The sequence below is a fragment of the Alosa pseudoharengus genome, unplaced genomic scaffold (genome assembly GCF_046254945.1).
Source record: "Alosa pseudoharengus isolate Yale_2024_CS ecotype anadromous, Long Island Sound unplaced genomic scaffold, YU_APseudo_1.1 YU_APseudo_1.1_scf_12, whole genome shotgun sequence".
NCBI classification, from domain to species: domain Eukaryota; kingdom Metazoa; phylum Chordata; class Actinopteri; order Clupeiformes; family Clupeidae; genus Alosa; species Alosa pseudoharengus.
The window spans coordinates 22,796,955-22,823,675 of NW_027468587.1; the positions used below are offsets into that span (position 1 = coordinate 22,796,955).

At 42.4% G+C, this 26,721-nt stretch overlaps 3 protein-coding genes and 1 non-coding gene across 4 annotated transcripts; 3 read left to right on the forward strand and 1 right to left on the reverse strand.

The window, feature by feature from the left end:
- Nucleotides 1–112: 112 nt before the first annotated feature.
- rpa2 (replication protein A2) lies at nucleotides 113–11,946 on the forward strand. Its single transcript, XM_076280509.1, has 9 exons — nucleotides 113–272; nucleotides 1,042–1,133; nucleotides 1,401–1,502; nucleotides 6,055–6,168; nucleotides 6,736–6,810; nucleotides 6,942–7,058; nucleotides 8,363–8,506; nucleotides 9,216–9,310; nucleotides 11,495–11,946. The coding sequence occupies exons 1-9, from the start codon at nucleotides 128–130 to the stop codon at nucleotides 11,580–11,582; spliced, it is 972 nt and encodes a 323-aa protein (XP_076136624.1). The 5' UTR covers nucleotides 113–127; the 3' UTR covers nucleotides 11,583–11,946.
- themis2 (thymocyte selection associated family member 2) lies at nucleotides 11,826–19,274 on the reverse strand. Its single transcript, XM_076280508.1, has 6 exons — nucleotides 19,169–19,274; nucleotides 17,536–17,676; nucleotides 15,089–15,499; nucleotides 13,378–14,612; nucleotides 12,441–12,552; nucleotides 11,826–12,299 (listed from the first exon to the last, which is right to left on the reverse strand). The coding sequence occupies exons 1-6, from the start codon at nucleotides 19,272–19,274 to the stop codon at nucleotides 12,208–12,210; spliced, it is 2,097 nt and encodes a 698-aa protein (XP_076136623.1). The 3' UTR covers nucleotides 11,826–12,207.
- Nucleotides 19,275–20,011: 737 nt separating this feature from the next.
- Nucleotides 20,012–26,229, forward strand: ppp1r8b (protein phosphatase 1, regulatory subunit 8b). The gene is made up of 7 exons (XM_076280503.1): nucleotides 20,012–20,093; nucleotides 20,686–20,746; nucleotides 21,709–21,862; nucleotides 22,298–22,515; nucleotides 23,691–23,835; nucleotides 24,108–24,172; nucleotides 24,743–26,229. The coding sequence occupies exons 1-7, from the start codon at nucleotides 20,041–20,043 to the stop codon at nucleotides 25,085–25,087; spliced, it is 1,041 nt and encodes a 346-aa protein (XP_076136618.1). The 5' UTR covers nucleotides 20,012–20,040; the 3' UTR covers nucleotides 25,088–26,229.
- On the forward strand, nucleotides 21,101–21,262 carry LOC143119720 (small Cajal body-specific RNA 1). The gene has a single exon (XR_012986323.1).
- Nucleotides 26,230–26,721: the final 492 nt, after the last annotated feature.

The following is a 26,721-nucleotide window of genomic DNA, read 5'->3' on the forward strand; positions in this document are numbered from 1 at the left end:
CCTCAGTTTGCGTTGCTTTGAAATGTTTGTCTGTCTTGAACTCAGCCAGGGACTGGGCACTTCTGATTGGATAAAGAAGCGGAAATACATCGTGGTGTGAAGAGCGGTAGATTTCGCGGCAAAACGCATGCGCCTGAGTTCTGTAGCGCGCGGAACTAAAACAATCACATTGACATTAGACATTTACATTCTCTGGCTTGGGGAGAAGAACTGTCCACCGCCATCAATTCTTAGTGTACTTTATTCCATTTGCAGTAAAATGTTTAACCATGGTGAGTATTCCACGTTCTAATGTAATTGTACTTTCCCAAGTTACAAAGTGTGCATGCTAGCAAAGTATCTGGCAAGCTAGTAAGTGAACCGAACTGGCTAACTTGAACAAACAAGATATTTCGTTTTCGTCTAACGTTACGTGAACCGTATTTTAGCTTAAGTAATTAACTATGCGCTGTGTTTCTTTTGCCTAAATAAGTTGTCTTAAAGGTTTGATATGCACCACTAACCATTTAACCATATCGCAATGGCCGACTTGGTGTGTTAAATTTGTAACAAGCTTATCGATAGTAAAGTGGCGGGTCAGCTAAAAGAAACTCTTCTGACGTTGCAGATTTTTATTGAAAAATTGTCCTCCCAATGTAGAAAACATAACCAACTGCAGTGAATGCTGAGATCAGACGTGCCGAGGACTCGTTACGTTAACGTTTATTGAATCTTTATAACAAACAGATGCATGTGTTTACTCACTCCGTATCTTGTTGCTCGATTTAGGTCTTTAGATTTGGGCATAATTATGTGTCGCATATAATGTGTCGCATAGTATAGAGAATTCCTATCGTGTTTATGTCCAATAACAAACGTATGATGTTGTTTGGGTTTGGCTTTTATTATTATTATTATTATTTTATTATTAGCTGACATATTTACTGACTGTATCAACTGACATACTCTTCCATATTGTGAAACCTAAAGAGCTAGATTGGCATTTCTTTATAGTTTATTTTATGTCATTGTTTTGATCATTGTGTCTTTTTGCCCTTTCAGGGAATTATGGGGAGAGCATGGGTGGAGGATACACACAGTCTCCAGGAGGCTTTGGTTCTCCTTCAGCCTCCCAGGGTGGAGATAGGAAAGGGGTGAGATTAGCCTGCATCTTAGTGTGCCTTCACATAACCTTTTTACCTTTGGTCTCTTGTGTCTTTCGCAGCGCATAGATTACACATACTCTGGTGTGTGCATCATTTTATTTCAGTATTAACAACTTGCTTAAATACTTTTAGGAAATAAACATCCTGCCTGTACAGAAGTTCCTATTACTATACTACTATTGAAATGGCCCTAAGGGCTTTTGTGAAGGGAGGATTAGTAATGTAGCATGTTCTGTTTCGCTTCTGGTTTTTCAGAGGACACGGGCCCAACACATCATCCCCTGCACAGTGTCCCAAATCAAGTCTGCTGTCCAGTCAGAAGATGTTTTCAGAGTGGGAGAGGTGGAGGTTGCTCAGGTAAGCGAAGCACCTGTTGGGGCCCTAAAGCATACCCCCCCCCCCCCCCCATCTGTACACCATAGGGATGGAGGCTAAAGGGCGCCGTATACTCGATGTGGTGGTCACTGTACGCGCAAACGGTGATGTCACCGGCGTGCCAGTCCTATGTATACTTGTGTGTGAGGAGTGTGATGCTAGTTGCAGTCTTCTGAACAGAGGTGATGCTGCTGTGGAAGGCTATCGCTTCCAACTCTACACTGTTGAACAAGCAGATGTAAACTAGAGCAGCGTTCCCCAACCACCAGGCCGCGGGACATTCCTAACCGGGCGGTAGCCTACGACAAGAGTTTAAAAAAAAATGCATGCAAACTAAATAAACTCAATTTAATTCGCAATAATGTCACATTTGCAATAATACCCACTGACGATGGTGAGCCAGATACCTCAAAGAAAAAGAAGGGGTCATTCAATACGAAATATGACGAGTCATATTTAAAATATGGTTTCGCAGAGACCGGTACTCGCATGCACCAAGTCCTTTATGTGTGGTATTTGGCGATAAGTTGTCAAACGAAACAATGAAACCATCAAAGCTAATTCGACATCTAGAGTCCAAGCATCCTACACTTAAAGACAAACCCCTTGAGTTCTTTGAGCATAAGAAACGCGAGCAAGAAGGACAAAAAACTAGTGCGTAAAGCAACCACATCGGTGAACATGGCTGCGCTAAAAGCCTCATAGTGGCTAGTCGGATTGCTAAATCTAAGAAGCCCTTTACTATTGGGAAAGAGTTAATTCTGCCTGCTGGTAAAGGCATGTGCAATGAACTCCTTGGGGAGGCTGCAGCTAAAAAAATAGCTCAGGTACCGCTTTCTGCAAGCACTGTCCATAGGCGAATTGATGATATGTCAGAGGATATTGAGGCACAGTTGTTAGAGAGGGTGAATGGGTCACTGTGGTACGCTATCCAAGTTGGTTGGTTGCAGGTCACTGGCCAGAGTGTTTGAGTTGCAAGAGCCGCTGCAGAGATTTCTTACAGAAAAAAAGTCACCGTTAGCTGCATATTTTAGTGATGAGGGCTGGGTGTCAAAACTTGCTTACCTGTGTGACATATTCGGGTTGCTTAATGACCTCAACCTGTCACTGCAGGGGAGAATGACGACTGTCTTTAAACTGGCAGATAAAGTTGCTGCATTTAAAGCCTAGCTTGATTTGTGGGTACGACGAGTGGATCGGGGTGTATTTGATATGTTCCAAACAGTAGTGGGGGTTTTGGGAGAGACTGAGGCAGGGCCCTTTCTCTCGCAGCTGGTGCACGATCACCTTGTTGCGCTTTCAAATGAGTTTGAGCGTTACTTCCCATCCTCCAAAGATCCACGGCAAACCAATGAGTGGGTCCCCAACCCATTTGTCAATATCCCGAATAGTCCTAACTTGTCAGCGCAGGAGGAAGAGCAGTTAATCGAAATTGCAAATGACGGTGGTCTTAAGAGTGTGTAGGCTATGAGGAAACCTCTCTGGCGGGTTTTTGGATGAAAACCAAAGCAGAATATCCCGAGAGCCGTAAAAGCGCTGAAAACGCTACCATTTCCCACCACGTATCTATGCGAGGCCAGGTTTTCGGCAATGACTGCAACTAAGACCAAATTGCGCAATCGACTGGACATTTCAAACACACTGAGGGTGTCACTGTCTTCCATCACCCCCAGATGGAACCTTCTTGTTGCAGGGAAACAAGCACAGGGCTCCCACTGATTATATTCGTAATGCACGTTTAGTTCCCATGTTTTGTTAACATATTTTGTTAAGCATGTTCACACATGATAGATGTAGCTTCTAGTTGTTCAATTTTCATAGTTCATATTGTTAAATTCTTCAAGTTCACGTTTTTCACATTTTTAAGAGTTTGTTACCTTCACTGTTCATACATAACTGGAGCTAGTTCTTTTCAAGTAATGCATGCACAACACGGAACACGGAACATGGAACCCCGAACCCCCCCACCCCCCCCACCGGTCCGTGAAAAAAAAATGGGAATCAAACCGGTCCATGGTACATAAAAGGTTGGGGACCCTTGAACTAGAGGACCAGCTGACAGTGTTGAGAAACTTTTTTTTCTGAGCAGTAGAGCAACTCTGTTTTGAAAATAAATCTCTATATTACCTTTTGCTGGATTATTGCCATGTTCCTAGTTGCTTCCTCTTAATTCTCCTGTGCTGCAACTCTAGCTGGTAACTTTATTAACTTCTTCAATTGACTACTCAAACTTCCTGATTTTACAGTTTACAAATCAGTTCCAATTTTACCACTGTCGGTAAAAATATAGCATACCAAAGTGAGACCAACCAAGATACAGAGTTTAATTTGGCCCTGTACAGGAGAGAGGCGCACACAAAGCACAATGTACTCCAGAATGTGTGTCTCTGACTTGACGCAGAATTATCCAGAGTTTAAGTAGTACAGAGCATGGCAAAGGATAATCATATAGTGTAATCAATGACTCAAATGGCATTTGATGCAAAACAAGCAATCAGAAGTGATATCAACCCAGGCATCTTACATTATCCATGTTTGGGGAAAACAGTGCAGATATCATACAAGGTCATGAAGTAAGAACATACGTTAGAGTCAAAGTGACCTACTAATGAGAAATGTAGAACATTAAAGGGGTGGTTCAGGATTTTGGACATAGGACCTCATTTCCAAGTAAGCAAGTGTGATATTTATCAGTGGAGACCGTTTTCAACACGTTTCATTCAGTCCTTCTAATTGCAGAGTTCGCAGGTGCTAGGCTAGCGCAAGTCAACGGTATGTGCTAGCCTGCCACTAAAAACAGTCTTACCCACTCCAAAGTACACCCGCACCCGCCCACACGCCAAATGCGGGTAACTTTTGTGATTGGCGGGTGAAACTGTCAATCTACCTGCCACGTTGGCGGGTAGCCAATAAGACAACTCAACACTGAGCAAGGAGATTGCCGTAGGAAATGTACTCTTTACTCCTCTACATTTTCAATTGCCTTTCGTTACGAGAACAAGTTTATTATTGGAGAAAGTATCTCAAGGGAGAAAAGAGCACCTCTCCCCCGGTACACAATGGCGTGGGATCTTCAGAAAGCATTGCTACCGTTTCCCCGCGATTATAATAGTGATGGCTGGCCTATGTAGCCTACTACACAGAAGTAGATGTTCTATAACGTTATAGCTAACGCATAGCTTACAGTTAACGCAATGACGTCCTGCCAGTTGCTGCATCTTCTGGTGAGGCTGCCAGAGTGCCGAGACTAGAGGTATGGCATGACACGGAAACTTCCACATACCGTATATTAATTTCTGGCCAACATCGTTCAACAATCACATTGGACAAGGAAAGTAGGCCTACAACTTAATTTACAAGCAAAGCAAATGCACTGGAAATCGAGCATACAAGTTAGAAAAAGCCTAGCATTCATTTATGTAGCCTCAATGTTGCAGGACATGACATGAGACGGTCGGCTGAGAAAACAGATAGCCTGCTCTGTCGAGTGGATTATAGCCTAAATATAGGTCTACCCATAATATAGCCATTGATTTTAGGTTACATTGTCTGTATGGTGAAGTTATAACCAGACTTCTAGCAATGCAAAGCAGAAGAATCAGCTGCAATGTATTGGAAGACTGCTTTTCATATCCATAGCCACGTAATGTTTATTCTGGCTATGACAAAGTATATTAAATAAAATATATTTGAATTGGGCTTTTAAAATATGTTTGACTATATGATTAGCCTACAGAGGAGGAGAAAAGCAAATAGGCATAAAGGATACTTTTGTATCCCTTTAAAGGTCCATCAAAAATATAAAAATGTAGGCCTACAAAAAAGTAACTTGTTAGGCCTACTTGAGTAATTTATTAACAAAGTACTTTTTTACTTTTACTTGAATACTGTAATGTGTATTCTGTACAAGTTCAAGAACCATTCTTATGCATTTTCTGAGTCGTTCACCTTTATTTTGTACACAAAATAATTTTGGCTGGTAAAAAACCACTGTGGCAGGTGGATTTCAAAATTCACCTGCCACAGTGGCTGGTGGCCAAAAAAGTTAACTTCAGGCCCTGGTGATATGTGCATCTGTTTTTCCCATATGTGTGTATGAGGACTACTGCAAACAAAATCTACCTCTGGGTACAAATAAAGGAACTTGAACATGGTTATGCTTGAAGGCATTTAACATACCGGTAGTACACACCCCAACTGTCGGAAAAACTCACCAGCATGTAGTAACGCAACGCAACTGTGTGCATCTAGGGTTACAGCTCAGCCTGTCTATGTAAACCAGAGCACTTAAGCCTAAAGCGCAACCTTTCCATGTTACTGTTCTCATTGCCATTTGACTGTCTTGTTGGCTTTGGCTGTAAGTGAAGAAGTCTTGATCCAGTTAACTGTATAAATGTGCTGATATAAAAGTTTGGGCGGGTTATAAATGGTTGAATTTTGAGTGATTGATCTAGCAGCCAAAACTGATCAGTACTGAAAGCATCTATCTCATTCTATCCTTCAGCCAGTCTCTCTGTTATATTTTGTACTATAGGTCACAATAGTGGGTGTGATCAGAAGCATGGACAAATCCATGACTAACATCCAGTACATAGTGGACGACATGACCGCCGCTCCTATGGATGTGAAGCAGTGGGTGGACACAGAGGTAAGGACTGATAGACACTACATTACAGATGTCAATTTAATAAAAAGTTTTATTTTTCAGATATCTGACATACAGATGTACCAAATAATCAGGAACTGTGAACTGATACCTCTGGACAAGCACTAGGGAATTAGAAATCATAACTAATCATAAGAAAGTTGGACAGCAGATACAGTAGTTCTGAGCAGCTGATACTGATGTTCTGCATTAAATCAGAAGCAGGAACCATTAAGATAAAGAGTTAAGGCCTATTCACACCAAGAACTATAACGATAAAAGTGTTCACACTGAGCAACGATAAACAAAGTCTCCTTGTGTTAATGAATGTGACTGTTAAAATTTGACGGGTTCTGATTGGCTATTAGCTTTTTATCGTTCTGAAAATCGCTCTGAAAGTGATCCCCAACGATATCGTTCTTTATGTCGTTATCTTTATAGTTTATGTGTGAACGTCGTCATTCATATTAACGAGAACAATATTTATTTATAGTTATCGTTATTGTTATCATTCTTTGTGTGAATGGGCCTTTACCCGTAAGTCTCTCATGTATTAATGTTGTCCATCAGGATCCTGGTGTGGACAGCACAGTCATCCCCCCAGGCACCTATGTCAAGGTCTCTGGTAATCTTCGGTCTTTCCAGGTAAGAACAGGTGCCTGTGTATGTCTACTTCTTTGAGAAATGTTTGAAGTTCTGATAATTTAGGTTGATAAAGTAATCAGGAGCTCATTGCCATCTTTTGTTTGACCCCTTTTGCCCTCTCTTTCCTGTAGAACAATCGCTCTCTGGTGGCGTTTCGTGTTAGGCCCTTGGAGGATATGAATGAGATCACCTCGCACATGCTAGAAGTGGTGCATGCCCATATGCAGCTGAGCAAACCGCAGGCTATGGTGAGAACCCATCATGCACATGCTAGTCCCAGTCTCTGTAGTTAGTTCACCAGCATGCAACTCACTGTGGAGGGTGATTGGAACTGGCATTTATCAGTTGCACCATTTCCAGATGTCAGAAAATGTACCTATTTTTCTCCTTTTTACCGTTAATACATGATTATGCAATGAAGGTCCTTTCGTGTCAAATCAGATAAGGCTATTGCTGCACCCTCTCATTTTTCTCATATATTAGGTATACAATGTAACCAAGTAAGTGTGAATGAATGAAACACGATACATCACTGACACTTGAAACGGTACACGGTACATGAAATGACTATAAACTGAGCTATTCCCACATTGATTTTTCGTATTCCTACTAGATTCCCCACATACCATTTCAGTCCTATGAAAATGACCAAAATTCAAAAAATTCAATCACACCTCGTTTTATCCTTATTATCTTCATGTGTATTTGTTGCGGAGACCTCAAATATCGGCTCAACATACATGAAGTGTTTTTGCAGACAAAATGCTGATTGATGCCATGTGTGCGCAAAAAATTAGTTTACAGGACCCCAAATGTCACCAGTTTTGCATTTTGTTCCAAATCTAGGGCCTAATATAAAACTAATGGGCATGCAGTACAAACTTTAAGTAGTCCTGTCATACTGAAACAATATTTTCTCTTCCATCCTACAAAGTTTGGGCTGGCTCAGAATAAAGCTTTTTAAAATATTAATCAAACATGGCCTCCATGATAAGCCATCTGAGAGTGAGCCATGATGAGAGTGTTACATTAATGAAAAATCAATGGTGGGAAAATATACAAAAACATTTTACAGGTCTAAGTTTTGGGACCTTAACTTTATGTAGACAATCTTTGAGAAAAATCTCAGATGGTGCAGCAACCAATTTCCTGGATTCTGCCTGATTTGACACGGAATGACCCAATGGGTAAATGGGTTTATCTTACCAAAGGACAGGTGGAGTTTAGCACCTTTTTTTTAGTGGTACATTAACATTTCAAACATCCTTTCATTACTTCTGCCAAGGTGAATATGGTTTCGGTACAGTTTATCTGTGAATTTTAGTATCAAATTTAATATTAATTTTACTACCGTAGCGAGATGCCCACATTTGGCCTCGGCAGATATCTGCCCTCTCTTGAGTGCCCCTCTTGTTTTTCTTGTGACCATGAGATCACAAAAGAGACTGAGGTATACTGGTTCATTTTGGTTTTGTGGTTCATGGTCAGCTCATGTGTGTAAAGATGCCTGAGCATTTGCCTTAACAAAACATTTTTTTTCCCTCTCTCTCAGATGGATGGTGGTAGCGGATCAGTTGCAATGAGCTCTGTGCCCATGTCTAACATGGGCTCAGGCAACATGAACAATATGGGAGGCGGAGGGTACGCAGGTGCCAACTCGATGGTTTCCAATGGACTGAGTCCCAATCAGAATCAGGTGAGAAACAAAGCAGCCCCCTGTTGCATTTCTGTCGTTCTCAGCCCCCCTGGTTGTCTAGCCATTGTTTTGGAAGAGCCATTTGGCCTTGTTTTGCAAGTACCATGATGCCAGGGCTCCTCTGTTTGCAGGTTAATAACTTACTCTGAGTTAACTAACCCAGGTGTGGAATGTGGAGTAACCCCCAACACCCCCCTCCCCCTTAAGCTCTGAGCCTATATTTAAGTGTATAGTAATCCTCAACCAATCTTGGCTTGGAAAACCCCTGCGTGTGCCTGCATTGGCAGTTGTAAAAGTCAAAGTAAACTCCTTGACAAACGTAAACTCACAGGGCTGTATGTTAACCTTTTTTACTCGTTACTCTTTTAACTCAAACACCTCATCTGTAGACTACACTCTAGAAAACATTGTAAATAAGGTGTCATTGGTGCTAAGCTGGTAAATCATTCATAGCACAGGCTGATTTTTTATTTTTTTTTGTAGCATATGTAGCACTGCCCTGCTCATAGCTGGTGTGGTGTTCTGATGTTCCCTGCTCCTAGTGCGTGTGTTGACGTACAGTATATTATATTTTACCTACCCATGTACATGTACACTTAGAAAACCCCATATCTTTTGTGGAGTAACACCGACCCACTCTGGCGTGTGTGTGTGTGTGTGTGTGTGTGTGTGTGGGTGGGTGTGTGTGTGTGTGTGTGTGTGTCGGCAGGTGTTATGTCTGATCAAGAGCTGTCCCGAGCCACAGGGCATCAGCATCCAGGAGCTCAAACAGCGACTCAGCGGCATGAGTGTCACAGTCATCAGGTGAGAACAGCACAGCATCACCATCACACCAAACTAAACCCATGACACGGCAACCAGAGAGAACTCAACCGGTTTCAAGCTGCTAAGTTGCTTGCAGAACAGGACACACATACATACTATTACTGTGTATGGCCAGAGACTTTCTAATGAGGAGACAGAGCACTCAACAAATCCTCCATAGAAATGCATGGGGCTAGTTGTAACGCCAATATTGCAGTTGTCTACACGCATCACACCCCTTCCGCGGCAAAACGTCGACATGTGAATACATTGAGCCAATAATGTGGTATGTTGTGAAGACATTGTGCCAATTATGTGTTGTGATCTCGCTGCTGGAGCAAGATTGGTGTCGTGAAGCCTTGCACACCCACATTTCTGCCGAAATAGAAGCCCGATGAGTGCCCAAAAGGCGTTGCAATATGGCCGCCGAGTGGAGGGACTTGCCTAAAAGGACTTTGGTATGGCCTGGTTTCCTGAATTCTGAACTGCAGAAATGGCCCAGGTGTTTCATTTTCCTAATCAAATTACATTGAGATCAAACATTTAAATTGGCATCAGTGTATATACAGGTAAACCTTTTTAAAAAAGGTGCAAAATCACCATTCTAAAAACATTTAATTTTAGTCTGCAAAGTGGGAAGTTTAGGACATTTTCTTTTTTAGACCCTATACAATTTGTCAGGGTAACTTCTATCTTTTACAGAAATGAGTGTCAAGTTGGCTGGCTATTTAAGCCTAAATAAACTAGAATTATTTTAATCCTCTGTTAACTTCGACCAACAACTTGCTGTTTTTAGCAGACTGTAGTGGAGGTTAAATGCACCTAAACATAGTTCACGTACCTCCTATTTTTCTTAAATTGTAGCCTTTATGCACCTCTAACGGTTTACACACCTTTTAATAGAACTCACGCCCCTCCAGCAACTTAAACACTAAACTCAGGCTGTCTCAAACCACATACTTCCGTCAGTACACTGCTAGTGTGCACTGAGCACTTAAGTTCATAGTGCCCACTTTTCGTATGGTATGTCACTGTCACACTCCATAGACTAGACTATGTCTATTTCTTTCATTTGGTCTTTCATTGTTTCATACATGGACTTCAGTTACTTTCATTCTAGGCATCATGGCCACATCTGGCTAGGGACAACTCTGAAAACAAACACGTTCAATGACTGAAGTGAATGAAGAATGACACTGAATATTCAGCCATTCAGTTAGGTCACTTCTAACTGCATCGCCATCGTAGCACTATTGAGAAGGCGTTGCTCTGCCGAGCACATTAGGAATTATTTGGTGCAGCCGTGGCCTACTGGTTAGGGCTTCGGGCTTGTAACAGTAGGAAAAATGTGGGCGGGGGAAGTGGTTGAGCACTGTTCTCCCATGTCCACATCCACGGCTGAAGTGCCCTTGAGCAAGGCACCTAACCCCTCACTGCTCCCTGAGCGCCGCTGCAGCTCACTGCGTCGGGATTAGTGTGTGCTTCACCTCACTGTGTGCTGAGTGTGTTTCACTAATTCACGGATTGGGATAAGTAAGTTATAAGTGAGTTATGAGACACTGCACACACTGCCCTTCCCATCAGGCCATCCTTAAAATATTTTTGTTTGCCGTAACCCGACCGACCCTGTCAAAAACTTTAGAATATTTTTAAGGATGGCCTCAATAAGATGTGATACATTTTTTTCACTTTACATTTCCTATTAGTGTTGACCATGTTTTTGACTTTGCATTTTGACAACTGAGAAACTAAGAAATGCTCACCACTGCACAAAGTAAAACACTTGTGGTGAACACTTGGGCTTTTCTGCCTGCCTCTGAGTATATTACTGAAAACTCAGTCGGCCACAGATCTTGGTTTGGCTTACCTAGAGGCCTATAGTGGAAATAGCTCAGTGACTGAGCAATACTGAAAGTGTATAGTCAGTCATAGATTCGGGAGTGTGAATAGAGGTGAGCACTGTGTATAGTACTTCACCAATTCTTTGTTGTCATCCAGCGTCATTGGTCACATTTTAGCTCATTTAATCTAATCAGTGCCCCCCCCCCCCCCCCCCCCCCCCCACACACACACACACACACACACACACACACACACACAGAGCTCTGTGTTAGTGTCACTCTGCGCACAGCAATAGAATACACTAATACTTCTAACTTCTAACTGGTCTTTTTGGGTTCACAGGCAAGTGGTGGACTTCCTCAGTAACGAAGGACACATTTTCTCCACCATCGACGAAGACCATTTTAGATCAACTGACAACGAGGGATAAGGCTTCCCCTTTAGTCTGCAGCACTTTGGTCCCCAACCAGACATCTTGTCTCCTTGCACTAGGGATACTAAATGTAGTCGCTATGAGCAGTTTGCCGCTGAGACCACAAACTAACAAAAGAATCACCCGATTTCCTGCCTTGTCACCCATGTGGTTCCTGTGATGATGGCACGTGGGTGATGATTCCCTGAGCTGCTCTTTCAGATTTGGACCATTTGACAGAACAAGCAGAAAAACAGTTAGTAAGGTCATTAATTTTATAATGTAAGCAAAAACATTACTCATAACATTACTTGGTGATATGTGTCTGTGAATGTTGTGGTTTGTCTGTTAAACAAAACAATTAAAAATATCTTTTCTTAAATATGTATATACAAATTGCAGTTTTGCTCAGTCTTGTTGTGCACAGAATATGCTAGCAGGCATGTCTGACTTTAAAGTTGACCTATGGCGTTTAAGTTCTTTCTGTAGCAGTGTTTGCAGGTCTATAAAAACTCATAACGACTTTGCTGTGTATTCGGTTTATATTTAAGTTTGTCTGCACACACACACACACACACACAGAGGAACCCTTGAGGTTGTCTTAGCAGACCGAAGCAACTGATTGGCTGGTACTTCTCGTAAGTCAGTAGTACAAGACGCTCTCCTGAGCATTTCGCACCATCTCCTCCACGCTCTCATAGTCATGTTCGCTGTCTGAATTGTGCCTCTCTGTGACTACAGGAAACATAAGAGGAATTAATCATATCCATTAACTTGTTAAAAAACAGTAATAATGGCTAAATAAACCATCTCAAGAGTATAAAAGTGTAACTTTTTTTTAACAAGTCATTCTTGATTAAATACATCAATCTGTACCTTTGGCCTTTGACTTTTTCTGGGGCCTCTCCACATAAGTATTTGGCACCAGTGTACTTCCTGTCTTTGAGCCGGGTTTTCTAGGAAGCACTGGCGGTGCATCGTCAGTGCTCTTTAAAAAAAGAAATCATAGAAATATCTTTTCTGTTGAATGACCACCCTGTTCTTTGAACCGTACTATTCAAAAAGGCATGATAATGCGGAAGTGATGGAGGGTGAGACGTACAGGGATCTTTGCTGAGTGCAAAGCACAGCAATACACAAAGAAAAAAAAAAAACAAGTCCAGCTAAATGAAACTAATAGCAGAACAAAAACATGCCACAAACTAGAAGGTTTCTAAGGAGGGTTACTAGGGAACAGCGGACCTCCGAGGCCAAATATGGTTTATAGCGGCAATGAAAGTGAAACTGAACATGAGCCAGGTGGGCATAAAGTGGTAATGGGTGGGGCCATGTCACACCATGTTATCACGTCACAAGTTTCATGATGATAAAGCCAGTAGTTTTTGCTTACAAAATAAACGGTAATACAGTGGCAACATAACCTCTATAAAGCTTTGTGATATGGTAATGGATCATGTTTCATATTACAAAATGTCTTTCTGTCTTGTGGCATACCATAGAAAGATAAAATTAGAGTCTAGAGGAATCTGCTTTGTTCCGGAATGGAGATTCAATGTCTACAACATCTGTATAATGGAAAAAATGTGGACATCTAGGAATTGCATGTAACTGGCCTAATTTAACTACCCTTCCTAAAATTAATGAAAGATTAGAACAAGTTTTGGATTATTCAGTCATCCTTGATTAAAATTATATTCATCAAAGAGTCTGAATTGTTAACTAGATTCAGCAAAAATAGTTCACTTTTGATAGACTGGTAGACTGATTTTTTTGTTTTTTTGTTATATTGACTGAGGAGAGTGGAGAGGTTTACCGTAGGTGGCGGTGGGGCAGGACTTCTTTTCTGCTTCTCACTGTCCACTGATAGTTGGCAGAAGCTACTGGACAGACTCCTGCTCTTTGCTGGGGTAGCAGGCCTGGACATGTCCGATTTGGCTGGCTTCTTTGGCTTCCCCACTGACATCTTCCTCTTGGGCGGCCGGGGTGGCGGGGCTGCCTCTATGTTGGTGTGTTTGCGGAACTCGTAGTAGAAATGCTCCTTAACTTCTGTGACCGTCTCCTGGTAGAGTTTTGGAGGCTGGCCCTTGGGCCAGGGCAGGGCCTCAGAAGTAAAGGACACGGACATGTGCAGCCACTGAGTGGGCAGCTGGAAGCAGCGCTGCGGTTTGTCCAGCAGGCTGGCAAGGACGGTGGGCTCAACCGACGCCTCCTCCAGCCTCAGGGCCGGCAGCCCGGACAGAGGGTCCTTCTCCAGGTCAGGATCCCGCGTGGCCACCTTGATGTCCAGTGGCAGCAAGGACTCTTTTCCGAGCTCAGTCAGGGTGTACTTCTTCTTGTCCGTGATGACCTCCATAAACTGGGCGCCCATATAGAGCGGCAAACAGATAGTGTCCTCTCTGCTCCTCTTCCCCTCTCTTTCCCCATCTCCTTCGTCCTCGTCATCATCATCATCATCGTCGTCATCATCATCATCATCTTCCTCTGCTGTGCGCCTACACACGAGCGCCTCCACCCTCTGTTTGTCCCCCCCTACCCCAGCCAGCTCCACTTGCTCGCACCTCAACACGTCAAACTGGTCCCCAATGTCCAGCTCGGGCAGGCCCTCCTCCTCCACCGCCTCGCAGTTCCGCGTGACACTCACCCGCAGCCCGTCGACCGCTCTGCACGAGGCCACGTACAGCTCGTACACCGAGCCAAACTCCCGGGCCTTGCGCCGCAGGCGCCCGCCATAACTGCCCCAGATGAGGAAGTACTGCTGTGCCTTGCGACCCTTGGGCGTGGAGGCCAGGACCATGTTGGTCTGACCACAGCCGTGCAGCACCAGCCTCTGGCCTTTATTGAGCTGTGTGTGCCAGGCGCTGCTGAAGAAGTGACGCGATCCCTCTGGGGCCTCCAGGATCTCGGCCACGGCGGGGAAGGCGCCCGGCGGCTGGGCACTCAACTCTGTCAGAGTGAGAGGTTTGACAAACTCCACGTTCTTGCACTCGTTGGTGACGTCGACAACGTCTACCTCCAGGCTCGAAGGGAAGTTCACGATGTTTTTCCTCACTGTATAAGGAGAAAGCAGTAAGATATGTAGAGGGAAGTGAAACTAGAGACTACACTTTCAGTTCAGACTTCTGTGTGCATTGAGCAGTGCAGCATAAAAGGCATTCTATCTCACAGGACAAGTCAATCAGACAGTTGTTTTTCTTTGCAGACAGCAGACAGCTTGTATTGGAGAGCACACAAACCCTTACATTTATTTCATGCCACTGTCAATGATGAAGTCAATGACTTGTACAAATGTCTTGACTTACATAACACACAGCACATAATTTCACCTGTTTGAAAGATAGTGAAACCAAAAAACCCTATCAAACCAACTTGTAGAATGACAAATTTATTTTTTGAACTCCTGTGAGTTTTGAGCTGCCTTGCAAACCACAAAATGAACTCCTGAAAAGGGAAGTGGTGTTACTGTTGACATCATAAGAAATTATTATTTGCGAACTGAGGTGAAGAAGGCTCTACTCCACACTCACTGTGCATGATGGCCTCAATCTGATAGATGGGTGTGAGAACCAGTGGGCCTCCGCAGGCCTTGGCTTTGAGGCTGCGGAAGCGGCGACTCCGGAGCCGTGTGGACGACAAGATCTCCTCCAGGGAGTAGCCGTGCTCGCTCTGGCACTCGTAAAATGCGCCGCAGTGATTCAGGGAGATGCGCACCTCGGCTGTCGACCCCTCTGGTCCAGTCAACTGGCAACGGGCGCAGCCCTGCTCAGACGACAGCAAGGTCAGCTCCTGGCCCGCCGGCACAGTGAAGTTGTCGATAGTCAGATCAGAGCGGCTGATGAAGGAGAAGGAGCCTACAGTATCCACCCCCACAGGCAACAGGCTTACCATCTCCTCCAGCGAGTCGTACGGCATGTCCTCTGCCACCATCTTAAACAGGCCTGTGAAAACCACCAGTTAATATATGACCTAAGAACATATTAACACATATTAAACATGACATAATGTAGAACAGTGGTTCTTAACTGGTGGGTCGGGACACAAAAGTGGGTTGCGGAAACATTCTGAGTAGGTCGCAGAGCTTGTGGTTTAAAAAAATAGATAAAATAAATAAAAAAAATCGCCCATTTCAAATGTTACCTTATGATATCTATTATTGGACCTTTATTTTTATAGACTTTAATTGTATGTCAGTCTTTGCCATGGACATAGATAATGTTTATGTGACAGGTAGAAAGTAGTATATATATGGATTCACTTAAATTGAGACAAAATGGGACAGAAACCCCAGTGTGCGATGTTCACAATTGATGGCACATGAGAGAAAATGCCACATAACAAAGCACCCCGTCAAAGAAAAATCTGTCGAGCACTTTGAAAGGGAGAGTTGAAAACTTCACAAATGTAATGCCAAACATCAGAATGGTCCAAACAAGGCACTTTGCGTGTCTTACCATGTAGCTAACCGTATCTGTTGGCTTAATCGCTACAAAAATATATGGGTCGCGACCAGGGTTGGGTAGTAACGGATAACATGTAATCTGGATTACGTAATCAGATTACAAAAATCAAGTAACTATAATAAACCCAGATTACAATAAAAAAAATGGTGTAATCACATTACAGTTACATTGTTTGGGATTACCTGATTACATTTTAACATGCAAACAATGCAACTTTTTTATGATAGCCTAGCTATCTTTTAATTTGACAAGACGTTCACTTTTTAGGCTTTTTAAAGATATAGTTTAGAACAAAATTATTCATACCCCTGGCAAATATTGATTTTCTCTTGACCAATATGATTGTTCTTACTTAAAATTACACTTGCACATGCCAAAAGGTTGCAAGACAATGTGGTAAAAACATGGAATAAAAAAAAGTGTTTTTATCTTTTAACATTTTTATGAAAAATTGTGTGTTCAAAATTATTCATAGAGAAGAAATAATAAAGGTCCGCATGCTGATTGAAGCTCCCAAATGTGGATTTATTTGCACAAAAATAAATGTGCAAATAAATCCACGTTTGGGAGCTTCAATCAGTGTGCGGACCTTTATTATTGCCTTGTTTGGCTAATTCACAGATTGGGATAAATGCAGAGACCAAATGTCCCTCACGGGATAAAAAGATATACTTACTACCTAACTTACATACTATTGGGGCAGGTCTCTCGGCACACTGCCTGATCTTTTCCTCCTAATCTTAATATAGCCTCTTGTTTTAGTGTTACTGTTTACTTTGAGAAAGTCACCAGGTCTCCCTGGTTGAAAAACATCCCCAAAAAATAATTTTCTCACCCCCACAATTTAAATGGACATGGTGTCATTTGGGTTTAATGCTTCCCTTTTTTATGCCAATCTCAGGCCATGTCCCTGGGTCAAAAAAATCCAGCGAAAGCTAAATACTTTGTCCAGGTGTGCCCTTATAAAGGTTAAGCTGAGTTGTGCACATTTGGAGAAGAGTGGAGAAAAATAGAATGACAATTCTTTCATCAATTCTGTGGTGTCTTTTACTTGGGCATATTTATTGAAGTAATCCTAAAGTAATCAGATTATGTTACATGTTTTTGGTAATCCAACTGATTACGTTACTGATTACAAAAATTACCATGTAATTTGTAGTTAGTAATGGATTACATTTCAAAGTAATATGACCCAACCCTGGTCGCGACCTAATGAACATGGGAAGTTGTGGGTCCCAAAGCCAGACCAGTTAAGAACCACTGATGTAGCACTAGAATGCTATACTTGCAGAAATGGTGGTGGATCTACTTTTATGCTTAATACAAGCACTATGTGGATCTAACTGCTCATAAACAAGTTAAAAAGTAATATGGAAAGTACAAGCTATAATAGAGCGCAAAGTACCAACCATGCAAATTTGTGACGGAAAATGTAATAAAAATGATCATGGACACAGTTACGGGCTTTGAAAAGGTATTGAACTGGGTTTTCCCCAAAGTCTAGACAGACTTACCTTTGTGGTCAACAGGAAGTTCGCATGTGCTATTGGTAGCAATGTCAACACAGCTCCCTGACAGGAGCTTCAGGCCAATAACCTTGATAAGGTCCCCAGTGGATAAGCATACCTCACTCCCTGACAGTTCGTACACTGACCCTGTGGGCCGAAACGAGCCAGTGTCATTATTTTGAAGAGGTGAAAACAGACGAAAAACACAAAGTTAAGAAAGAGGAATTAGTAATGTATGAGTAGTAGATAAGTATGTTTGTGTGCATTAGGCTCTTCATTCAAATGGTATTTCTGGCCAAATGTTCTGCATAGGACTAGCTGCCCCTTTACAGTTCTGGTTCAGAGACACCAAAGCAAAGGCCTATGTTTTCAAGCCAAATAGGACAAACGTGTTTTCAGACTTCTGATAGCCTATCATGGTTCTTTAACTAAAGGAAATCAAAGGGAAATGGAAAGTAAACCATTTTTGTTAATGCTAAATGGTAGTCTTAGATGACTCTGTACTTCATTATTCAATAGCTATCAATCTTTATATATGTACTGTATATAACCTATTTATCTTCTTTCCTGTTATATAGGCCTATGTACCATAGTGGTATTGAACGACTGGAAATAAATTTCCCTTTGAATTTATATAGAATTAAATTCCATTTAAATTGAATGTCCCTTGAATATCCCACTGAGAGTTTCTATCTATCTATCTATCTATCTATCTATCTATTTTCAATAAGTCATTAAAAACTAACATCACCCCTTTCAAAAGACATCTGACAATTGTTAAGGCTGAAACATATTATGGTTATGGTTATTAGCAGACGCGTTTGTCCAAATAGACTTGCAAATAAAAACATTACAATAGTTAAAAATTAACAGTGAATGGGTTTTAAATTGCTGGTAAGACTAGGCCTAAGGAAGCAATAATGGGGGATATTGAAATTGAGTTGTTCATACACTTATAAACAGAGATTTAGTGGTAAAATAAGAGGTGGTTAAACTATGAATTCTGTGAGGTGGACTGCCATGATTATCAGATTTTTTATAAAAAAGCATTCAGAACATGTGGATTAAGGTGGAGGTTATTGTCCCAGGTTTACAATACCAGTGGTATTACATGGTTCCTGATGAGTGGACATATTGTGAAAGTGTGATTTTGTTAAAGTTGCAATTGGTGTATAAACTCTTTTGAGAGGTGGATAAACTCTATTTCTGAAATTTTAGAGGTGGATAAACTGCGTTTAGTTGCTTTTAGCCTCCACTACATCCCTGCTTATAAATATCTTTAAAAATAACAGGCTAGCCTACATTAAGCAACTGAAAACAGTTTGTTACGACACCCACAATTGTTTTTATTAGCCTTTTTCATTGACACATTAAAGCAGCCAAAAATAGCTTAGTCTTATATTAACTGCAGTTTTTTTAGTGTTAAAATTTCACTTTACAGAGCAGTAGGCTAGCCTCTCGTATTGTGGACATGAAAACAGCATTGTGCTGCATTGTACTTCTGAACATTGTAGGCCTAGCCTACTACCTTTTTTTTGTCTCCAAACTCGAGTTATTTTTTGCAAGGGCTATTGCTGCTATTGAACACATAATAGTCTACGCCTTACAGTCTATTGCAAAATTGAAAGTAGTAGGCTACCTTGAAAGTAGACCCCCGAGCAGACTTGTAGAATCCGAGGCAGTGAAGCACAATCCAGGGATGCGATGAATTCTTGCAGGGGCAAAACTGTCCCTGATCCGTCCATCGTTCAGTGACGCTGCGCAAGCACTGCTCGCTGACTTTTCTAATGATGTAGGCGTAAAAAAAAATAGGCGTGATCAGTAAGTTGCGTGTGAAAGCACACGGTGGTTTACTGTTCTCAGAGCTTACATGAGGAAGTCCATCCAGCTACAGTCCAGCTAGACTCTTAAAAAAATGTTAGGCTATATTATTTGTTGGTTTTCCATATGTCTGTGAAATATTTTTCTTTTGTAGGCTACAATATCCTTTTTAATCGTTTTTTTTATCTTTGGTAGGCCTCACATTTTAAGTGATATTTATCTAGGCTAGACTATTTTGCAATGGTTTACCTCAAGTCCTGAGATAGAAGTTAGTCGAGGCTTATTTGTAGGTTGAAGCTTGGCTTTACTGTTTGAAATGTTATTATCGAGATAGCTTTTCAAAATGATTCTATAACCAATATACTGCTATTTCCTAAAGGCTTCAAAATAGAAAGGTCGATTGATCAAATTGAAAATAAGCTTCACTGCATGTCATGTAAGAACTAATAGGCCTAATCTAAATTATCATCGCACTGAGTGGCAGGTTTAGGCTAAATTAGGCCAAGCAGAGTCGATTATCAGTCTTTAATAACCATAATCCTGTATTTAAATAAGGTGATAACTTCTTGCTATACTGCCTGCAGTGATGGCATTGTAGAACTACATATCCCATTTTCTTAGACTGCATGCACTTCCGAAATAGACCCAGCATGCATTTCGATTCTTCTTGTGAATGAAGAATGAAGCGAAATGGCTAACACCAAAGCTGACGTTAATATACCGAATTTTGAATGTCCTTCGTGGTGAGTCTCACCAGTGTAAAATGCACTCGAGTTTATTATCGAATTACATATCTGTTGGAAATGAAAACTTCTATGTGCCTGGAGAGCGGTTAGATGTGCATAGATACCAGGTCCCTTGTTAGCTAAGTAGCTAGCAAAGTAAACTTAGCTTGCTAGGACCATGCACACAGAGAGTATTCAGTATCAGAGTATTCAGGAATAATTCTGTTGTAATTACTAATTTCATATACTTTCCGAGAAACGTTGCTTCTTAATCTTAATCTTTCAATTGGCAAAATATTTAATCAGTTTATGCATAGTGAAACAGTTTATAGCATTGTAGGCTATATGAAGTGATCTCAATTCGCAACATGCAAGGCAATGCAAGATAACAGTTTTGTTTAATCGTCAGCTTTAACTTAGTGAGCAGAATATTTCTTAACGTTACACTTTTACAGCCCCCTTGTTTGTACCTTGTGGCAACTAAAAATACGGATAATCAGTTATTAAAGCTGTTTTCAACATTCTCGTTATATACAATAATTCTGACCGTGGGACAGGGAAGGGCATGTGCAATGCTGCAAATATTTACATGTTTTTTTTTTTCTTTCAGGGCAGGGAAGCCCCCTCCTGGACTTCATCTGGACGTAGTGAAAGGAGATAAACTCGTTGAGGTAGGATGTGCAGTTCGGCACCGACACTGTCGATAATACAGTTAGTACTTGTGTGCTTCGACAAGCGTGTGTATGCAGATTTTTCTCCATTTGTGTACATCTGCCTTAGTTGGTTTAACAGAGATTGGTTACCCCATTTCCCCCACATTTCCCATTCTCCATGTAAATTGGACCTCAAGTTATTTTCAGGCTAAGGTGTCTGTAGACTTAGAACTTCCAACATTACATCCAGTCATTGATTGAATCCACCGTTTAATGATTTTATGATTTCAAGTGCATGTGATATTTGAAAACTACCATTATAGGAGTCTGTGGACTGTGAGTCTGGACCCCCGCCCCCTCCCCCTCCCTTCCCTGCACTCGATACTAACCTGACAGTCAGCAGCCCACAAGTGCTTGCACTTTGGTGTCTGTTTAGATGTGGCTGTTGGGTCAAGAGAAGTGCTAGATAAAACCCAGCAAGATTTAAGCTCAGAGTGTGAAGACGTGCTCTGTGTTATGACTCGCGGAACAATGACTGACACACTCATCAGTCTGTTACGTTGATATATTTGTTTATGTGCAGTGTTTCCCATACATTGACTTATTTGTGGCGGCCCACCACAATATCAATATTGATCACCACACAATGATTTTCCAGGTTGTACTACATTGTGCTTTAATCTGGTTAGCATCATAACCACGCTGCGCTAATTTGTTAAAAACTGTTGCATTCAAGTTAATTCTGCAAACCTACCACCACAAATAGAATACAATTCTGTGGGAAACACTGATGTGATTACATGTATATGATTGATTTGATGTATAATTATTGTATGTCCTTTTGCTTCTTTAGTTGTGTTTTATGTATGCTTTTCATAGGGTAACATGTTGAGGTAAACCTAATTTATAATGTCATCTCTGTATGAGACTGCACTGTTTGGGCCCAGTGCTTCCTCATTTCACGCATGTGTTTTGTGCAGAAACTCATAATCGATGAGAAGAAGTTCTACCTGTTCGGGAGGAACCCGGACATGTGTGATTTCACCATTGACCATCAGTCATGCTCCCGCGCGCATGCCGCTCTGGTGTACCACAAACACCTCAAAAGGGTGTTCCTTATCGACCTCAACAGCAGTGAGTGGGCTCTCGCACATCTTTAACTGGACGCTGCATCACAGTTCTCTAGCACGCTTATAGCTAAAAAAGGCCATTGGATTGACCTTAAGACGTGAATGGGGAAGGTTGTTCTTGAGGGAGTATAGGTGCAGTTTAGAATGGCAGATATGAGAATTCTGTCTCTAGGGTTAATCTAGTTTATCATTTGTACATTTCAGAGATGTAAAATTCTTGATAGAACACTAACAATACGGTTTTGTACGGCTAATGAATCAATACCAGGCTGTCAAGCTGTTTGTCAGCAAATTTAACATTAACGCTCATCATTTAAAATACATCATATGCATTCTGAAGTGATAATTTGTCAAGGGTTAAAAGGGAGTATACGGTCATGTAAAGATGAGATTGGAGCCTTTTTTTAATGCCTTTTAATTGGTCTGTGGTTGTCCTCAGCACACGGTACATTTTTGGGCCACATTCGGCTGGAGCCTCATAAGCCCCAGCAGGTGCCTATCGACTCCACCATGTCGTTTGGGGCCTCCACGCGCTTCTACACCATAAGAGAGAAGCCTCAGAGCCAGCCCGGGGCGGCACCAGGAGACAGCAAGGCTGGGGAGGACGAGGAGCTCAAGGGCCTCCTAGGGTTACCAGAGGAGGAGACTGAGCTGGAGGTGTGTGTGTGTGTGTGTATGTGTGTGTGTTTCTTATTAGATTGTGAATGTGTGTGTGTTTTTCTTATTAGATTGTGGATGTGTGTGTGTTTCTTATTCGATTGTGAATGTGCATGTGTGAGTTGTTATGTGTTTCTGTGTGAGAATGTGTTTGTGTGTGCGTATGAGACTGTTTGAGTATACTGTCCGAGTGTGTGATTTGTTGTATATGTATGGGAGAGAAGCTGTATACTTGAGATTTTATGTTTGTTTAATTACACAGTATTGTACAGCATTGTATATGCATGCAGGCTGTATTGGCCTTGAGAGACGGAGAGAAAGGGGTTTTATCTTGTGCGTGTGAGAGAGACAGCTGGTGGTTATTTTTACTTTACTTTTTATTTTAATGCATGTGTGCGTGTGCTTGAGGCTTGAGTTCTTTGCAAGGGGAAAACTGCTGTATGACTAAAAGTGTGCCTGTTCACTCTTAGCACCAAATATATAGCTCTTGTTTTGTACTGAAGCGTATAGGAAAAAACGCACCTTCTGAAGTCCTGTGTGCAAGAAAGCCAAAAGCAACAGCACAACACCCTCAATAGTGCATGCAAAAAAATGTAAAAGTTGGCAAATTACAGATTTTGTATATATCGTAGATGATTTCCTTACCTGGTACCACACAATTCTTAGTACTGCAGTTCCATAGTAGTACAGAATTGCTGTCTCCTGATGCTATCGTTGTAGTGGGCATCGTCTTGTGGCACTGTTGTATCGCAATGTACTCTGGGCAATGTCTTGTGGCAGTGTTGTATTGCAACGGCAATAGGGCAGCCGTGGCCTACTGGTTAGCGCTTCGGACTTGTAACCGGAGGGTTGCTGGTTCGCTCCCCGACCAGTAGGCGCGGCTGAAGTGCCCTTGAGCAAGGCACCTAACTGCTCCCCGAGCGCCGCTGTTGTTGCAGGCAGCTCACTGCGCCGGGATTAGTGTGTGCTTCACCTCACTGTGTGTTCACTGTGTGCTGAGTGTGTTCCACTAATTCACGGATTGGGATAAAGGCAGAGATCAAATTTCCCTCACGGGATCAAAAGAGTATATATACTTAATACTTATACTTACTTATACTGTCTTGTGACAGTGTTGTATTGCGAGGCACTCCGTGATTCCCAGGGTTGCTCAGTGATGTTTTGCTCTGTGTTAGAATCTGACCGAGTTCAACACGGCCCACAACAAGCGCATCTCCAGCCTGACCATCGAGGAGGGCAACCTGGACATCCAGCGGCCCAAGAGAAAGCGCAGAAACTCCCGGGTGGCCTTTAAGGAGGACGACGAGATCATCAACCCAGGTATGAACATAAGCTGTTTTGATGTTGCAAAACGGTTATTTCTTCACATACTACTGCTTTTGTAGGTCACTTTGTATTTTCAGACAAAACATATTCTATACACGGTACCTTTTTAAATGCCATGAAAGATAACAGCCATGGAGAAATGAATCGTCATGGAGGAAATTACTGAAATGAAGCTGATGCTATATGAAGCATGCTATTTTGGCCTTAGCAGAGTGTGACTTGACATTTCATGTGTGCTAACCACTGTGCATTCTGCATGGTTGCAGAGGACATAGACCCATCAGTTGGACGCTTCAGGAACATGGTGCAGACTGCAGTGGTTCCTATGAAGGTGAGACTTAAGGAGACAGAAACGGCCTCGCTTATGAGAGCACAGTCACAGTGGTTTTGGACCTCGCTGATGAAAATTAAATATTGAGCTTCCTATACGGTCTGAAAATACGGGCAGCCGTGGCCCACTGGTTAGCACTCTGGACTTGTAACCGGAGGGTTGCCGGTTCGAGCCCCGACCAGTGGGCCACGGCTGAAGTGCCCTTGAGCAAGACACCTAATCCCTCACTGCTCCCTGAGCGCCGCTGTGGTTGCAGATAGCTCACTGCGCCGGGATTAGTGTGTGCTTCACCTCACACACTGCTGTGTTTCACTAATTCATGGATTGGGTTAAATGCATAGACCAAATTTCCCTCACGGGATCAAAAGAGTATATATACTTATACTGAAATGGACCTCTGCCATCTTTTCCCATATAAGGGAACTGAAGTACTGTACTGAATTTGCAAAATGCGGGAAGTGTGTTGATAGTTAAACAGAAGCTGATAATTAATGCCAGTAGGGTGAGTAACTCGTCTTCAGTAAGGCCGCTTTCACTTCTGCTTCTGACCTTCTTTTTTTTCTGCCACAGAAGAAGAAACTGGACGGTTACCAGAATGCACTCGGCCTGGACGACTCGGTGCCTCGCTCACACACCCTCAGCCTCGGCTCCCGGGGTGGGCTTTACTCCGATCTGCCACCCAGCCACCAGGAGGGGCACCCCGGGGCCACCATCCTCGGGGGGCTGCCGCTGCCCCTGCCCAACCCCGCGCCAGAGGTGGACCTGGCCCCCGAGCCTCAGCTGCCGCCCATCACCCTCAACCCCACCCCAGTGACGGGGCTCTACCCACCCGAGGCCCTCAACGAGCCACGCAAGAAGAAGTATGCCAAGGAGGCGTGGCCCGGGAAGAAGCCCACCCCCTCGCTGCTCATTTAGCCAATGGGGCGTCGGCGCTGTCTCGCGTGGGTGGACACTTCATAGGGATGGCACAAGGAGGAGTATTGAAGAACAGGGAGGCGGCAGTTTATGGACTGACTTTTTTCACATATTTTTTACACAGATCTATTTATACAGGGTTTGTCTCACTTTGTTATGGGGTGGGGTGGGGTGTGAAACTTGCTCCAGAAACTTGTATTAGCCAATGAGTGACACTTGATTGCATTCCATCTGTTGTCATCCATCGCAAGGACCATGATTGGTCTGTTTCCCCTAACCCCATCATATCAATTACGTACAAGACTGTGACGAGGTCGCCATGTGATTTCTGACTCTCGATAACCCTGTGGTTTTGACACCATTTTAGTTTTGTTTTATTGAGGACTTTTTAACATGTACAGTGTTGCACCCCCATGAATCTTTGCAGGTTGCTTGCATCAAAAGGCTCATGGGTATTCCTTCATGTAGTAGAGTGCTATGAATGGTAGTTATATATCTGCACTCGGACTCAGTCAGGGATGGCCTCACTGTGACTTGTGTGTTTGGGTCTCTTTAAGGTTATATTTTCTTGATGGTTAATTTGTGTAATTTGTACTTAATTTCTTTAGCTATTTCATACTTTGTCCTCTCTATACATACAAAGGACAAAATATACCATATGTTAACAAAGCCAGTTCTCCAAGACCAGTGGATTGAAATGTCAAGTGGAGTGTCTGAAAGTGAAGACATCTGTGGTCAACAACCGTACTGACCTCAACAAAATGGACCGTTGAGGACAGCAGTGAAGAGTGCAAGCCAAACACTCCCCAGACAGGAAACCGTTATTTGAATGATTTTTTTTGCATCCACAAGATGGTGCTGTGAGCAACACAACCTTCCGGAGTAGTTGAGTCTTACCAATGTTGGGCATTGTGGGCTGGGCTGGCTCACTTACAAGTGAACTTAAGGAAAAACATCCTTATTTGAACTTAACTTGGTCTGCTCTGGTACTTGGAAACATACTACAAAAAACACCAAACACCTACACGTTCTCCTCATAATGGCTGTGTAAATGAAAACTTTTGTTTTGTCGGACATAGTGTCCAGTGTGTCTTTGATACGTCTGAGAGCAAATAAACACATTTGTCATTTTTTAACAATTCTATAGTGTCACTAGTGATTTTTGGTACATATAAAATGAAAGTTTTGTTTTGAGCTCCAAAATATTGAAATATCTCTCGGGTCCACTGGACAAGCCGGTGTGACTCCACTTGGTTAATCAAATCATGCACGGCAATATATGTGAACCACGTGATCGCTTGCATCAGATGTTACAACACTGTCACAGCATACATTCCTGACAATTACAGAGTCTGACATGGCATTGTCCATTCAAGACTGTCATACATAGGCCTTCTGAACATTAAATGTCTTCTGACGTAAGGTTCAATTAAACTGCAGTAAGGCGATGTGTATTGCTAAACCGCACACTTGTGCAAGGAGAGGAGTTTGCGATTCTGTGGGTTGAGGTGGCAGACTCAAGTAGACACAACAGCTTTAAGATGTGATCGTATAAGGTGTTCATTTTTACCCATTTCAAAAGCTCTTTCCTCAACACAACCTTAGTATTAGAGATGTGTTGTTGATGAAAGCAG